This window comes from Peromyscus eremicus, chromosome 1 (assembly GCF_949786415.1).
Source record: "Peromyscus eremicus chromosome 1, PerEre_H2_v1, whole genome shotgun sequence".
NCBI classification, from domain to species: Eukaryota; Metazoa; Chordata; class Mammalia; order Rodentia; family Cricetidae; genus Peromyscus; species Peromyscus eremicus.
This window is the reverse complement of record NC_081416.1, coordinates 81,758,465-81,775,956: the sequence shown is the minus strand read 5'-3', so window position 1 is coordinate 81,775,956 and position 17,492 is coordinate 81,758,465. Positions and strand designations below refer to the sequence as shown.

At 43.3% G+C, this 17,492-nt stretch overlaps 1 protein-coding gene across 2 annotated transcripts in view; it reads left to right on the top strand.

The window, feature by feature from the left end:
• The window catches only part of LOC131914922 (ankyrin repeat domain-containing protein 26-like), a 35,562-nt gene extending 21,586 nt beyond the window's left edge, over nt 1-13,976 (top strand). For both annotated transcript variants that reach the window (XM_059267722.1, XM_059267732.1), the window contains exons 10-14: nt 337-528; nt 1,204-1,418; nt 3,199-3,424; nt 12,724-12,769; nt 13,776-13,976. In XM_059267722.1, coding sequence (XP_059123705.1) covers nt 337-528; nt 1,204-1,418; nt 3,199-3,424; nt 12,724-12,769; nt 13,776-13,831 — 735 coding nt within the window. In that variant the 3' untranslated portion in view covers nt 13,832-13,976. The remainder of the gene's footprint in view (nt 1-336; nt 529-1,203; nt 1,419-3,198; nt 3,425-12,723; nt 12,770-13,775) is intronic.
• Nucleotides 13,977-17,492: the final 3,516 nt, after the last annotated feature.

The window sequence follows — 17,492 nt, the reverse complement described above, 5'->3', positions numbered from 1 at the left end:
TAAGAAAGAGAGAGAGAGAACACCAAGTTGGCTAGGTAGGAAGGTGAGGATGGATCTGGGAAGAACTGAGGAATTGTATGTATCCTCAAAATACACTGTATGAAATTCTCAAAGAATTATTAAAAATATTATTTTTTAAAAGTATACTTTGGTGATTCTTTGTAGCTTTCATTCTGTTGACTTTGTTCAAACTTCAATGGATTATATTCTGATTCTGCTATTAATTATAATGTATTGCAATTGAATTTATATCAAAATTTGCTGTCATTTTTCTATTAGACTTTTCCAACCTGAATCATTTTTTACTCATCTGTGGGATTTTCTTTATTCATGTAGATCCATGAATTGAAAGAAAAATGGGAAATTATAAACGCCAAATATCTACCTCTGAATGTACAGTTTAAATACATCAAGCAGGAGTTGTTATCAATAAAAATAGCACAAAAGCAATACGAAAAGCTCCACAAGGACCAGAAGATTCTAGAACAAGATGCACTAAACCTGCAACACCAGCTTCGAGAGAACATGGTAGGTCAGCGTGAGGAGAAATGGATGGTGTCAGTGCGGGGCTGAAGAGAGAGGAAGCCATCATTGAGGAGACCCATGAGACAGCCAACCACTTTTGCAGCATAACTGATGTGTATGTCCTCTGCATGTCTTATAACAGCTAGTATTGGAGATTTCTAGAAGGAATGTGACATCTGTTAACCCCTCTAATTACTCCAGCTTCCATCATTAAAATACAATTGATCTTTCAGAATAGTCATTTTCAACTCTTTAGACAATTTAGCAGAAAAAAAGACCCTGGCAGGAAAAAGGAAAACCGGGATATAGAACTTTCACCATGCTTCTGAATTGTTCTTAAGTTACGCTGTTCAGGGTTTTTTGAAATTTGAGTCAACTCTATTCTGTGAACTGTCTGATTACATAAGGGTGAGCATGAGAATAATTCAGAACCAAGACTTGTGGCTCAGAAGCAACAGAAAGCCCTGGGTTCATGCTCCAGCCCAACCAAACAAGGTTCAGCGTCATTTTATGGTGGGATTTAATGGAGTTGGTATTGATATTTTAAATGCTGGTATCTTATTTCACTTATTTAAAATTACTCTGGGAATCAATCCCTCAAAACTAAAGCAAGTACAACAAGTATTTTGAGTGTTTAGTGTGATTATTTTTAAAGTATATCTTTTTAATTTTCCATAGGCAAAATTAGAAGACAAAAAACATGCAATGGCCTTAAGAGATAGTAATTATGATTCACTAATGAGCCAAATGGAACTCAGGCTTAAAACTCTTGAATCAGAGCTTGAGAAAATGGAAGCTGAAGGAGAGTCCAACGCAAGAAAGGCAGAGGAATACAAGCAGCGCTGTGTCAGAGAGCGGGAGCTCAGCAAGATGCTAGCACAGAAGCTCCACAAGTAAGCCGGGAAAGAGAGACTCACTTGAGTCTCTAGTGTGTCATTTTCACTGGAGCAGATTCATAAGACTAAGTAGGATGTGTAAGCAAGCTATAAATTATAACTGGAAGCCGGGCAGTGGTGGCACACGCCTTTAATCCCAGCACTCGGGAGGCAGAGCCAGGAGGATCTCTGTGAGTTCGAGGCCAGCCTGGGCTACCAAGTGAGTCCCAGGAAAGGCGCAAAGCTACACAGAGAAACCCTGTCTTGAAAAACCAAAAAAAAAAAAAATTATAACTGGAAAATAATGTCAGGGAATGAACCTACAGTGTGGCTGCAGAACACTTTTCCCCCTTTTTAATTTTTAGTTTTTTGTGTTGTTCCCTCCTAATGACAGATTGGTCTTTCAGCTAATTAAGACAGTTGTATCATCATAAAATTATGTTACCATTCTTTCAAATAGAAACATTAACAATTTAACTGCTTTTTTAGAAACATACCCAAAGGGACTGGCAGTAATAACATTGCCCCTCCAGGCACATTCTGGCTCTTGGGGAGATAACTGTCTACCACTAAGTCCATTGTCTCTGGTGTCACCATTAGAGCTACCTAGTGACAAACTTTACAGTTGTTCTGCTGTACATCAAGGCAGACTTGAGTCCTAGGGGTAGGTTAACCCAGTGATGAACAAAATACCGTTTACATGGAGTTAAACATAATTCCTGGGCCAGTGTCGGGTGGGTGGGTGTGTGGAAGAAAGGGCAAGTCCCATCCCTGAGATGACATAAGATGCTAACTGCTCCAGGAACTGCCCATTTTGTTTTTAAATCGTCTGGAGAACCATCTTCTGTCCCAGAGGCTGCTCCTTTGAATTTCCCTCTGTATCAAATGCTTAATGTGCCCCAAGTTGTGGGTGAATTGTAGATAAGGGAAGCAAAAACGTAAAATCTTTTCTTCCAACAGCTCTGGAAACTGAAGCTGCTGTACTGCATACAACTATTTCTAGTTAGTTTGTGAGTTTTGTTTTTTAATTGTGTACATTTGTTGTGGATCACCACACAACAGTTTGCTGTGGTTTCCTGGGGTGCAATGGTTATTATAGTCAATGAAGGAGATACACACCCCCAACAGTGCAGACTTCCTTCTGGACCCCAGATCAGGCACAAACCACACCCGAATACCTGTTTTCACAGAGAGATCATTTATTAAGTGGGAAGGAAAAGTTAAAGTGGCTGCTTTCTGACTCAGGCAGAAAACAGCAGCAAATGACTTTGCAGGTGTAATTTTTAAGAGGAAGGAAAGGGGAGGTCTGTGTTAGAATGGGCTAGGATTTGATTGGGCATGTTAATTAGGTGAACCAAAGAGGGCTTTTGATTGCTGAACTTTGGTACTTATCCTCAGGAATGAGACTGGCATAAAGTACCCAAATAAGGGAACAGGCCTTGATGGCTTAGCTTTAGGCATGTAGTCTAATGGTTTTTAGCAAGGCAGAGGGAATGGGGGAGGGGAAGAAGGGCAAGGCCTGGCAGAGTCACATATTCAAGTGCGCCAGGGTCCCTTCAGTAAAGACTATGAGCGCATAGCATCATCTCATCATTGGCAGGTGTTCATCTCTCTCCTACTCTGAATTTACTTCTTAGCTTAGAAGTAGATGTACTTCTTTAGAACAAATTTAAGTGCTGAAGGTATGCTCCAACACGTTTTCAGCTTTAAGACATTAGCAAGAGGAAACATGAAGTGCTTTCTGAAGAGCACGACTCGTTTAGGGAATAGGAGCCTACTGTGTTTGCAACCTTCACAGAACGAGCAGCAAACTGAGTAAAGTCAGAACCGACATCCTGCTGGTGACAGAAGAGAACAGAACTTTACAGAGCGCTCTTAGTACACGGCCTGTCCCCAAATGTCCTGGTGTCACAAAGCATAGTGCTTACGTAAAACGCAACCCTAGCTTCATTACAAGCAGAAATCCAGAGCCTTCAATATCCAGTCCTCAGCTTTCTGAGCCTATGCAGGGGAGTCTGCTCAAGGTAAGTTGTATTCTCTTCTGTCCTTTGGCATTCCAACTCTGTTATCTGATAGTAACGTTAATTCTTTTCATTTGGTGAGATATTGAACTGTTTGGTTGACTTATGCATGTTCAGTAAAGGTCCCAGTAGTCAGTGTTCTCTAAGAAGAAAACATTTGTTTTCATTTTTATGTATCTGAGCTTAAGCAGCTGGGTAGCTCTTTGCCAGTCCAGGGCCTGGGGGAAATGGTTAACAGCAGGAGGTTCTTGGAGCAGCCTACAGAGGATGGCCCTTTGCTGCCGCAGCTTAATATAGCGGGTGGGGGTGGGAGGGCAGGTGGATTTGACCAAGTGTATGAGATCTCTTTTGGGCTGGATGTCCTGCCCAATGCTGAAGTTCTTAAACCTTTTCTTAAACAAAGGATTCACCACTTTTTTGACCTCCTGCTTCTTCACGACGGCAGGGCCCAGGCCACTTTCTTCCCTTTGGCCTTCTTTCCTTTGGGGTCTTGCTCTGCTGGAGGAAAGAGAAAAGGGAATTGTGGATAATACATAAGTGGTTGCGAAGATCCTAAAGTATCACACAATTCTAATGGTTTTTAAGGTTCCTGTCCCCACATCCTCACCATGTCCCGTTTTGGTGTGTCTGAATGGGTTTGCAGTGTCTTCTAATTTTTATTTCCCTGATTGCTGAAGATATTGAACATGCTCCAGGTATTAATTAGACATTTCTGCATGTTTATTTGAAAGTGTCTACTCACTCCCTATATGTGCTGGTTTATTTGTTCTTTTGATATTTATTTTTAGTTCTTTATTATGCTAAGTATCAGCTTCTTATTAGATAAATAAGTGACGAAGGTTTTCCCCTTTCAATGACCTGTCTCTCTTGATACTTAATTTTTCCTGTTGGTGTGCATAAGAGTTCTTTCTCTTTTTCCATGATACCGGGAAAGCACTCTACTTCTGAGCTACACTCTTAGCCCTACAGTTTTAATTTTATGTAGCCATTTGTCCATTTTTGCGATTATCTCCTGAACTGTTGGAATCTTATTCGGAAGTCAATGCTTGTCACTATGTCCTTAACTGGTCCTCTAAGTCCTCTCCTAATAGTCTCAAAGTACAGCCCTTACATCATCATATTTGGCCCATTTTAATTAATTTATTTTTGGAAGTTTTCATCTAAGTATATATTATACATTTAGCGTAGTCTTCTTCCTAGCCTTCATTCTCTTCCTCTCCCCTCAATTTTACTTCTACTTTCATGTCATGTAAACATGACTTTATGTAGCTAAAATTAAGGAACCAAAATAAAATGAAATCAGGATCCACAAGTGAAAAAAAGGATATGACACTTGTCCTTTTGAGAATGGCTGCTTAACCCATTATATGTGTGTGCCTATATGCATAGTATTATTTATACATGCATACACACACATATATATGTATGTATATATATATATATATATATATATATATATAGAGAGAGAGAGAGAGAGAGAGAGAGAGAGAGAGAGAGAGAGAGAGAAGAGGGAGAGAGAGAGAGATCTATTGTTGCTCTTTTGGCTCAAATACTGGATTTTTAATGCAGTTCACCTAAGGCTCTCTACTCTGCCTTCCCTGAAACAAAAAAATAAAGTGGCAGCAATAGGCAGTCTTTAAATAGCAACTGCCATCACACAGAATAAATTCTATCAGAATCTTCTGTAAAGCTGCATGTAATCCCCATCTCCCCTGGAGATGCATGCCGGTTAGTATTTGGTCAACTTAACACAAGCTAGGGTCATCTGGGAAGAGGAACCTTAATTGAGAAAATACCTGCATCAGATTGCCTGCAGGCAAATCCATAGGGTATTGTCTTGATTAATGATTGATGTAGGAGGTCCCACCCACTGTGGGTAGTGCCACACCTGGGCAGGTAGATGATCCTGGGTAGTGTAATAAAGAAAGCAGAGCAAGCCATGAGGAGCAAACCCTTAAGCAGCACCCCTCAATGGCTTCTGCTTCAGTTCCTGCCCCTAGGTTCCTGCCTTGAGTTTTGGCTCTGACTTGCTCAATGATGGACTGTGACTGGAAGCGTAACGTGAACGATTCCTCCCCAAGTTGCTTTTGGCCATGGTGTTTGTCATAGCAATAGAAAACAAACTAAGACAAAGGTGTAAGAGAATGAATTTAATAAACCATGTCATTTCATTCATAAAAATTTTAAGTGGTTCCCACAATGGCAAGCTATTGTAGAAGTGGTAAGGGAAAAATTCAAGTCAACTATACTTGGTCCTATTCCACATATTTGATTATATTTGACAATTTTTTGACAAAATATTAGTCTGAATAAAATGTGAAGAAATTTTTTTTAAAAAATCATTTTCAAACCAGGAGGTAGTGGTGCAAGTCTTTAAACCCAGCACTTGGGAGGCAGAGGCAGGCAGCTCTCTGTGAGTTCAAGGCCAGCCTGATTTACAGAGTGAGTTCCAAGACAGGTTACACAAGGAAACCCAATCTTGAAAAACAAAAACAAAACAAAACAAAAAAACAAAACTTGTGTTCACTGTGTGTTAATTTGTTAATGAAATGTCTGTTCCACCAGCATACACTGTCTTGATGGTGTTTTCATGCACAGAAGCTTAACTCAAGCCTGTGGTAAAGTCAGTCTCAACCTTTGCTTTTACTAGTCCTCATATCCTAACAACACAATAGAAGAAATATCTAAGTTTTCTAAGACACCGGAACAATTAAATAGATGAAAGAAGAGCAAGTTTAAATGAGTGTTTTGATATGGAAGATGATAACATCCGAGCCAACTGGCGTTTTTATCATTTGTTAGCTCAGTTTCAGATTTTTAGAAGAAAGCAAGAGAGTCATGAAATTGGACTTGTGCACACAGAAAAGAGAAGGGGAGGCTGGAGGGTCTCAGTGGGTGAAGTGCCTGCTGCACAAGCAGGAAGCCTGGATTTGGATCCCCACCACCCACAGAAGGAGCCAGGTGTGGCAGCACATCCCTGCAATCCCAGTGCTGGGGAGGGAGACAGGGCTCCCTGGAGCTCCCTGGCCAGTCAGTCCAGCCAGTCACTGAAACCAGATCCAGGAGGAGATCTTGTCTCAATAACGAGGTGGGGAGTGAGGGAGGAGAATACCCGAGTTCAGCTTCTGGCTTCCACACCCACACACAGAGGAATTCACTTGCACACACACATCTACACACATGCATTCACCACACACACACACACACATACACATATGCATTCACCACACACATATACACACATGCTTTCACCACACACACACATATACACACATGCATTCACGACACACACACATTTTTTAAAACTAGCCAGGCAGTTCCAGAGGCTTCTACATGCACATATGTGCATACACAACTACAGATACATGAACACACACACACACACACACAAGAGAAAGCTGAATATTTCTGTAAATGGTTGTACATGGTAAAAATGCAAAATGTTCTCATTAGTTCCCACCAACAAAGTCAGGTTCTGTGTCACTTTACAAGAGTATAATGGATGGGTATGTAAATGTGCACACAATACAGAGGAAAATTTAGGAGGCAGGGCTATTTTACTTTCATAAAGTAAAGGGAAAAGGGTTATTTTAGTGTTTCTTCCCAAAAAAAATATTTTTATTAATTATTTGGGAATTTCATACAATGCACCCAGATCACACTCACTTCCCATTCCTCCCAAGTCCACCTTCCCACCCTTACACCCTCCCCACAAAAAAACCCCATCCAGTCCAATTTGTGCTGCCCATGTACTCACTGGAGCATGGTCAAACTCCCAGTGGCCAGCCCCATAAAGAAAAATGAATTCTCCCGCCCTCACAGAAGCCATCAACTGTGAAGAGCTACACTTCAGCATCCCTATCACAATTCTTCAGGACTCTCTTCAATACCTTCCTGGGTGGAAGGTTTCTCTTTTTGAAGCGGTGTGGGGGAACGTGGGAAGATTGTCACAGAAGCCTTCAGTGTCTCTCATTCCCAGTTGTGAGTCTGCAGTCATAGATACCACTGCAAAAAGAAGCTTCCTCGCTCATGGCAACTGCGGAAGCATGGCTCATGGACTTCCTCGTGGTTTCTGGCCTCCAGAAACCTCCAGTGGCAGCATGGACCATGGACACCAACATGGCCTCCAGTAGCAGCATGGATCACAGGCATCAGCATGGCCTCCAGCAGCGGCATGGATCACAGGCATCAACATGGCCTCCAGCAGCGGCACGGATCACAGGCAGACATCTACATGGACCATGGACATCAGCATGAACTGCGTGGGCAGCACAGATCGTGGTTGTTCAGAGTCGGGGTGATTGTGCAGCTGGGCAGCAAGGCTGGGGCAGGACCCACACAAGCTCCAGCTCCTGCACAATACTCTGTCTTCAGTGCCAGCTGCCCTGCCAGCACCCTGGGCACAACCATCACACTTGCAGCCCGGGGATGGCACTGAAGCCTGGAGCTCTCCTCTACTTCAGTATTTCTAGCTAAGTTGAAGCATCAATAACGCTATCCTAATAGCTGTAATATGTAGATCTAATGTTTCCTTGTGGGGTGTTAGTTTGCTTTGCCTTTAATCCCAGCGCTCGAGAGGCAGAGACAGGCAGTTTGAGGTCAACCTGGTCTACAAAGCTAGTTCCAGAACAGCCAGGGCTACACTGAGAAACCATGTCTCAAAAAAAAAAAAAAAAAAAAAAAAGGAAGAAAAAAAGAAAGAAAGGAAGGAAGGAAGGAAGAAACAGATTCAAAACATTTTTTTATCAATACGCAGAGATATGTCTGCATAATCACTGAGGAATACCTTGAAACAGTTTCTGTACTGAAATAATTTGGTTGGCTGTTTTGGTTTTTCTTGACACTGAGACTTGCTATATTGATTGCCCAGGCTTGTGGCAAACTCTATGTAGCCCAGGCTGATCTTGAACTGTGTTCTTCCTGCCTCCTCCTCCAAAGTGCTAAGATTACAGGTGTGTGTCACCATATCTGGTTTGTTAATGATTTTGGTAAAGTTTCCTTTCATCTAGTATTTAGCTATTCCATTTACAACACTAGTCACTAATGCCACTGTCATAGGAGTGTCATGGAAAGGAAATATTAGGAAGTCTGTCACTGCAACCTGTGGCCATGAGGACATCGAGGACCACCCTGCCATCAGAAACATCCTGATCTGAGTGACCTGCACTGTCAGCTGGGGCCATGGTGTCATCCGTCAGGGCCGCTGCAGGGGGCCATGTCTGGGTCCATGGCCCTACAGCAAACAGGGTCTGAGTTGATGTCCTGGGCTCCTGTTGTCACCGAGGGCCATGTGGATAGCCAGGGTCTGGTTGGCCACCTCGAACCATATTGGTGCCCGTGGACTATGCTGCCACCAGGGCCATAGTATGAGTGGCCTCTGCTGCCACTGGAGCCATGGTGGCATCCAGGCCAAGCTGTTGCCAAGGGCCATGTCTGAGTCCTTAGTTCTGCTGCAGCTAGGGTCTGTGGCCATGTCCATGGCCTGTGTTAGCATAGGGGTCATCGGAACCATGCTGTGCTGAGCTGACCCTGCCCTTCACTGGCCCTGGGATGGCTGGCCCTGCCCCTCACTTGATAGTGCAGCGGGAGAGCTGGCCCTACCCATCAGGGGAGAGCTTGCCTCCCCACCCCCACCCCCACCACTCAGGACAGGAAAGATGGACCCACCACTCACCATAGGTGTGCACCTTTCCCAGGATTCACACTAGAGCTGACCCTGTCTCAAGGCACAGATTGCCAGCCCTGAGGGCATGAGAGCAAAGGAGCTGAGTTGACCCCACCCCACCCCACCCTCTTTCATGCCCCCTACAGCAATCAGGAGGGCCCTGTACCTTGCCTGGGCAAAACAGGAGAGCTGGTCCTGGTGATATGAGTGAGGGGGATCCAGATCTGAGGGCCCAAGAGCAGGAGAACTGGCCCCAGTCCTTGCTGTAGGCTACACTGGGTGAGCTGGCTGAGGCAGTGCTGGAGAGCTCGTCCAAGTAGTGATGACGAGCGAAAGCTAGCAAGCTGACCAAGCCAGCTACCACACAGGCACAGAACCAGGACTATGAGTTGGTCCATCCCAACATTTGTGAACTGTTAGAGCATGTGAAGGGGACAAACCTACAGATTCAAAACAGCATGATTTCCATAACACAGGACAACAGGATTTCCAAGAAGAGCCCCAGTGAGAGCCCACTTTCGGTGGTGTAGCAGAAACTAGAAGCCTGAGCCAGATCAATGACCCATGGCAATGAACACTTTTAAGTAAACATGAATGGACTAAAGGATAAACTGTATTTCAGTGGGCCAATTACAGTTTCCATGACAAGATTCTTCCTCTTTTTTTTTTGTTTGTTTTTGTTTTCTTTCTTTGTTTTGTTTGGTTTTTTGGTTTTTCTTTTAAATTTGGTTTTGATTGGGGGGGGTTGCAAGGGCAGAGGGCAGATTCAAGGAGATGGGGAGATAAGTGGGAACGGAATGCATGATGTGAAAATCCACAAAGAATCAATAAGTTAAAAAAAAAGAAAAAGCCGGGCGGTGGTGGCGCACGCCTTTAATCCCAGCACTCGGGAGGCAGAGGCAGGTGGATTTCTGTGAGTTCGAGGCCAGCCTGGGCTACCAAGTGAGTCCCAGGAAAGGCACAAAGCTACACAGAGAAACCCTGTCTTGAAAACCTCCCCCCCAAAAAAAAAAGAAAATCTGTCAGTCAAGGAAATTTTCACACCAAAAATTTATAGATATTACATATCACTTCCTTATTATCATCACAAAGTATTTACTGTGTTAAGAGTACTATGTTAGACCCTGTTGGGGGCATTAATAAGACAACAGCTTTTATCCAAAGATTTAAGTGATAACAATTTAAATGGGGTAATACAATATAGAGTATAGCATCCCACTTATTCTATCATTAAATAGCTAACTGTAATTAGTCAGATGTTTTAAAAATTGGTTCTTAACACAAATTGTTTAAAAACAAATCAGCTATAACTAAAGAATTTTATGCTTTAGAACTTTGTTAAGACAAGATTTCATGTGTCCCAGGCTGGCCTGGAACTTGTGCAGTTGGAGATGACCTTAACTTCTGATCTGCTTCTTCCACCTCCCAGCTGTGGCATTATTGGCATGCCAACAAGCCCCGTTTTGTGTGGTACAGGGAACCCAGGACTTCATGCATGCCAACCAAGCACTCTCCCAAATGAGTCACAACCTCTGCCCCTCAAGAGTTGCAGATTATTATTCTTGTTTCCAATTCTTGAAAATCAGAAATCAGAGAAAGATAAGTTTGAAAACTAGCCTGAGTCTATTTCATACCACACTGAACCCGTCAGATCTCATCTGAAAACTGGTTTCAACCTATCTCTATCCTTTTTCTCAAACAAATTTTCTGCAATCCCATGTTAATAATTGTATAGCTGTAATCTAGAGGACATGGTTTTTAAACCTCCACCAACAGAACTCATGTGACAAGCCATTTCCTCCCCTTTCTATACTCAGGAGTCCATGCAGACTTTGACAACACAGAGCATGCATTCTTTCTCATTATTATACAAAGTACAGTGGAATACTTATTTTAAAAACCTACAGAAGTGAAAAATCTTAGCAAAGTTTTATAAGGCACAGAATTTTACTAAGATTCATCAGCTAATCTTTGTACCATAAAGTAAGACTGGATACTCGTCATTGTATTAATAACATTCTCCTGTAAAATAATGTTTAATCGACCAATATTTACAGTACTTGTTACCCAATTATTCTAAACAACGTAACACAGTCATTTTCCCTTTGCAAGCAGTTGTCGATTGGAGATAGCATCTTGGTTAGGGATGGAGGCTTGTGTCCACTTCTCCCCCTCAGTGCCAGAACCCCATCTGACTTAGACCTGTGCAAGCCCTGTGCATGCTGTCACAGTCTCTGTGAGCTCATATGTGTCGGTCCCGTTGTGATTAGAAGACACTGTTTCCTTGGTGTCATCCATCCCCTCTGGCTCTTCCAGTCTTTCTGCCTCCTCTTCCACAAAGCTCCCTGAGCCCTGAAGGGAGGAGTTTGATGAACACATCCCATGTAGTAATGAGTGTTCTAAGGTCTCTAACTCTGTACATTGTTCATTTATGGGTTTCAGTATTAGTTCCCATCTAATACAGGAGGAAGCTTCTCTGCTGATGGCTGAGTGAAGCACTGATGTATGAGTATAGCAGAATGTTGTTAGGAGTCATTTTGTTGTTAAGTTCTTCTAGCAGAACAGTAGTATTTGGTTTTCCCCTGGGTCCATGGCCTATCTAGTCTCAGCTTCTTGGCTACCCAAGCAGTGTCAGGCTTGGTTTCTGTCCTAGCTAGTTTTATGACAAATTGACACGAGCTAGAGTCGTCTAAAAGGAGGGAACCTCAGTTAGGATCCGTAAGATCCAGCTGTAGGCATTTTCTTAATTGGGGATTGATGAGGGAGGGCCCTGACAATTGTGGGTGGTGCTATGCCTGGGCTGGTGCTCCTGGAATCTATAAGCAATCTAAGCAAGCCATGATGAGCAAGCCAGTAAGCAGCACCCCTCCATGGCCTCTGCATTATCTCCTGCTCCAGCTTCCTACCCTGCTTGAATTCCTATCCTGACTTCCTCCAATGATGAACAGCAATGTGGAAGTGTGAGCCTAATTAAACCCTCCTCCCCAGTTTGTTTCAGTCATGGTGTTTCATCACAGCAATAATAACTACGACGCGTTCCCTCTCATAGGATGGAACTTAACTCTAACCAGATAGTAGTTGGTTACTCCCACATTTGTGCCACTGTTACACCACTTTATCCTGCAGGCACACCACCACTGCAGATCAAAGGGTTTGTAGCTGGGTTGGTGTTTACTTTTCTCCTCTGGTGGCATGCAGAGTACCTTTTAATACCACTAGTCAGTAGAGATAAAGGCTCTAGTTAGCCATCAGCTCAACTTCTCCATGTTCAATGAGATATGTAGGTAATGTCTCCAGCAATAGGGCCTTACCATCAGTTTGTAGAGAGCAACCAATAGCTTTGGTAATAGCCTGAGTTGTTTGGGGGTTTCCATGAGACCCCTTTGATCAACAACTCGGTTATATGTAACTCATTCCTGGGACTGGAGGTTTCACTTGGTGGCAAGAGATGTAGAGTTGAGGCTTTATCTCCCCCATTAGTTGGTGATTCCGTTTAGGTTTCTTTCATATATGTATATATTTTAAGAAGCTTCTACTTTAATAGGTTTTGAGGGGTCATAAAAGATATATTTTAGGTGATATATAATTCCCACAATATCATGTTTGATTTTAACATTATAAAAATCTAACATTTCAGGAGCAGCAAAAAATGATAAAAGACATAACTGAAAAGGTGAATAAAGGTATGTTGCCAATATGTATGTGTTCAATTTAGACTACATTTACAAAACAAATGTAAGTAGCAAATGGACTCCCTGCCCTTTGGTTTGTAGAGTCTACATTAAAGGCACGCAAAAGCAGGCATCCCTAGTGAGTACTGTTCATCCTGCATTTCTGTAGCTCCATGGCTTTTCAAAACCTCTTTTTCATTCTTCCTCAACAACTCATTAACATCTGCAGTCAACCTCATCAAAAACTACAACAATCATCTATTGATTCTTAGTCAGTCAATCACACTTCCTAAGTTGTCACTTGACAAGTATCATTTTAAATCCCATTACTTATTTCTCATTGGCTTACCTTTTGCCTGGAAGAGGAAGTGCTGATTTCCTTATGAAGACTAGAAATACACAAATCAGAATGAACAATTGCTCTCAAGTTATTCTGCCTTCTCTCTCACCACTCACCTACTTTGGCCAGCTGCTCCTGCCGTTAGTATTCATGGACTGGTTGTGTTCTTCCTCACCTCTAGTGTCAGCATGGCTTTCCCTTTATTCCCTGGTATCAGCTTATATATAACACCTACACCAAAGAGGCTACAATATCAACACTACACTGGCATGTAAGTCCCTCTGAGTGTTACAGTGGTTCCTGTATTTTACCTGTCAAAGAATCTATGGCTCTGTATAGAAACAGCATGTCCATCTGATATGGGGATGAAATGATTATTGAGAGTTGGATATATCTTCTCTCATCTTCTCAGTACTCATCACAGTAGCTTAGTACATGGTCTCCGAGTAAATGAGTGAAGAATGGGAAGGCAAGCTGACACTCAGCCCTTGATGGTAATTAATTCAGTGTGTATATATGAGCAAATTATATTAATTTTAGTTTTGTACTGTAGTGTTACATACATATTTGTTATTTTTATCTATTATAAGATTCTCAGTCTTTTTTTTTTTTTACTGACTCCTGCTGTTAACTGTGAAGTCTCTGAGGTAAAGATTAATTTTCACTTTTTCTTTCTAGCGGCAGCTGAACTTGAGTGTTGGTCCTTGGAAGCTTATCCTTCAGGATCTAAATAACAAGTCAAGATCTACTTTAGGGAGATAACAAAAAATATGTACAGATTGAAAATAAATGTATTATTATTCTGAAAGAATACATTTTAATGACTGTTTATGTAACATTTTATTACTTTCCCATTAAATACACTATGTGATAACTGTATTGAAGGAATGTTTTTGTATCATATATGTATTTAGGGGCTGGAAAGATGGCTCAGTGGTTAAGAGTACTTTGCTGTTCTTGAAGAGGATGAGAATTCAATTCCCAGCATCACAAGTCAAGTGACTCACAACTGCCTGTAACTCAAGCTCAAAGGATCTAACATCCTCTTCTAACCTCCACGTGTACCTGTATATAAGTGTGTCCATGTACACACACACACACACACACACACACACACACACAAGGAGAGAGAGAGAGAGAGAGAGAGAGAGAGAGAGAGAGAGAGAGAGAGAGTATTTTGATCCTATTTTTAAGCTGTTTCTTGGCATAAACTAATTTTTTAGTGTATTTTACAAGTGAAAACATGTATTACGTACCTCAAATGCCCAAATTCCAGCCACTTGAACAGAATCCAAACAGCCAAGTTGTCATTCATCTTTTGCTAGAATTAAAAGTCATTTTGATGGAGGCTTACTTTCCTTTCCCAGTATTTCCCAGTATAAATGCACCTGCAGACGTGGACATCACTCTGCCCACAGTCAGTGCTTTGATGTGTTACAGTCATTATAGCTCCAGCAAACTTAGAGAATTTTGAATTTTTATGCTTTTAACTTTAAACATTGATTTATAGCCCTTTCCTCAAAGAGAAACAACTCTTGCTGAAGGAATTTCATTTTTTCTGCTTAACTCTTTTGAAAATGTCTTAATATTAGAGCATTCACATACTATCACAGTTTGCCCTGAGCAGTGCCTCTAGGAAGAGTGGCACCAGTGCCTCAGTGGGCAAGAAGAAGCTAAGGGCCCGCCCGGCGCCATAAGACACGAGCAGTTGGGTGCCATTATGGTGAGCAAATGTATGGAGGGATATGGGCGGGAGAGAGAGGTAGAGAGGTTCATGTCCCGTGGAGAGAGGTGGATCTGTAGAGGTGAAGGTGGTGAGGAATGGGCTGATGTGGGATGCCTGATTGCCATCTGGGGTCATGGTAACACCCAGTCCTGGGCTGCTGTCAAGGTCCATGTCTGGGTCTGTGGCCCTGCCGCAGCCATGGTCTGTCCACGGCTCCTGTTACCACCAAAGGCCATGAGGATGCCTGGAGTTTAGGCCACTACATGTGGCCACATTAGTGTCCAAGGGCCATGCCACTGCAAGGGCCATCCTGATCTGAGTGGACTACACTGCCACCTGGGGCCAGGGTGTCAAGTGGGCCCTAGTGCAGCCAAGGGGCCATGTCTGGACCCATGGCCCTACTGCAGCCAGGATCTGTGTTGACGTCAGTGGCTCCTGCTACCACTGAAGACTGTACCTGGATCTGAGCCAACACCAGAGGCCATACTGGTGCCCGAGGGTCATGCTGTCACTGGGGGCATACAGATTGGGGTGGACTGTGCTACCACCTGGGGCCATGGTGGCATCTAGGCTCGGCTGTAGCCAGAAGCCATATCTGGGTCTATGGCCCTACTGCAGCCAGGGTCTGTGCTGATATCCATGGCTCCTGGTACCATTGAAGGCTGTGTAGATGCACAAGGTCTGGGCTGCCACCTGGGGCCATGTTGTTGTCTGAAGACCACCTTGCAGCCAGGGCAATGCCAATCTGAGAGGTCTGTGCAGTCACCCCAGGCCATGGTGACATCTGGGCCCAAGAGGCTGCTGAAGACCATGTCTGGATCTGTGGTCCTACTGCTCTATGTTGATGTCCATGGCCCAAGTTCCCACCAAAGGCCACAAGGATGCCCAGCTTTCTGGGTCGCCACCTGTAACCATGTTGGGGTCCAAGGGATGTGCAGCTGCCGGGACCATGCTGATCTGAGTGGCCTGCACTGCCACCCATGGAGCTGTCTGGGACAGGGCTGCTACTGAGGGTCATGTCTGTGTCCATGGCCCCTTGGCAGCTAGGGTCTGTGTTGAAGGCAGTGAAGATGCCCGGAGTCTGGACTGACAACTGAGGATATGTTTATGCTCAAGGATCATGCTGCCATGCAGATAGGGGTGGCCTGAGCTGCTACCTGGGGCCATGCTGACATCTGGGCCGAGCTGTGGCAGAGGGCCATGTCTGGGTCTATGGCCCTACCAAGGCCAGGGTCTGTATTGATGTCTGTGGCTCTTTCTGCCACTGGGGGCCATGTGACTGGCCATGTGACTGCAGAGGGTCTCTACCACTACCTGGGACCATGTTGGAGTCTGGAGACCACACTGCTGCTGGGCCCATGCTGATCTGAGAGGCCTATACCTATGGGGGCGGGGGGGGGGGGGGGGGGGGACCCATACCACAACAACAAAATAACAAGAATCAACAAACATTTGTTCATTGATAACTCTCAATCTCGATGTTCTCAATTCCCCAATAAAAAGACACAGGCTAACAGATTGGATTAAAAAAACAGGATCCATCCTTCTGCTGCATCCAAGGAACACAACTTAGCATCAAAGATTTCTCTTCAGAGTAAAAGGATGGAAAAAGATATTCCAATCAAATGTACCCATGAAGCAAGCCAGTGTAGCCATTTTAATATCTGACAAAATAGACTTCAAATCAAAACTAATCAAAAGAGATAAGGAAGAACACTGCATACTCATCAAAGGAAAATCCACCAAGAGGACATTGCAATTCTTAACATCTATGGCCCAAACACAAGGGCACCCATATTCATAAAAGAAACACTACCACAGATAAAATCACATATTGACCTTCATAGTGGCAGTAAGTGACTTCAATATCTGATTCCAGCCAATAGACAGGTCAACCAGGCAAAAACTAAACAGAAATTCTGGAGGTAAATGACATAATAAACCAAATGTACCTAGCAGATATTTACAGAACACTTCACCCAAACACACAAGAATATACCTTCTTCTCAGCAGCTCATGTGCATGTGTAAGGGGTACCTGTTCCACCTAATGACCTTGAGGTACCAGCGCCTAGGGCATGGCCTCAGGGCTAGCTTAAGACCTGAGGGGCACATAAGCCTCACTCTCTTCTCTCCCTCATGGACTTGGATGGTGCGGACTGACTAAGGTGGCAGGAGCATCGTGGCACAGGACATCAGCCTTCCAGGACTCTGCAATGATTTTGCCTTACTCTGTTTAGTGAGTTGTTCTCTCCAATTTAATATCCTAATAAACTCCCTATACCCCTTAAGCACACTCCCTTAGATTTCTCGCTATACTCATGAAACTTTCTCTAAAATTGACCACGTACTTGGATACAAAGCAAGTCTCAACAGATACAAGAAAACTGAAATAACATCCTGCATCCTATCTGACCTCCACAGATTAAACAACACTGGATATCAACAACAAAAAAACTTACAAACTCATGAAAACTGAACAATTCACTACTGATGAAAAATGGGTCAGGAAAGAAAGAAAACAACTTTGTATAGCTGAATGAAAATGAATGTACAACATACTCAAACCTGTGGGACAAAATGATGGTGGTTCTCACATTCATAACACTAAGTGCCTACATAAAGAAACAGAGATATCTCACATTATTAACCTGAAAACTCCAGAACAAA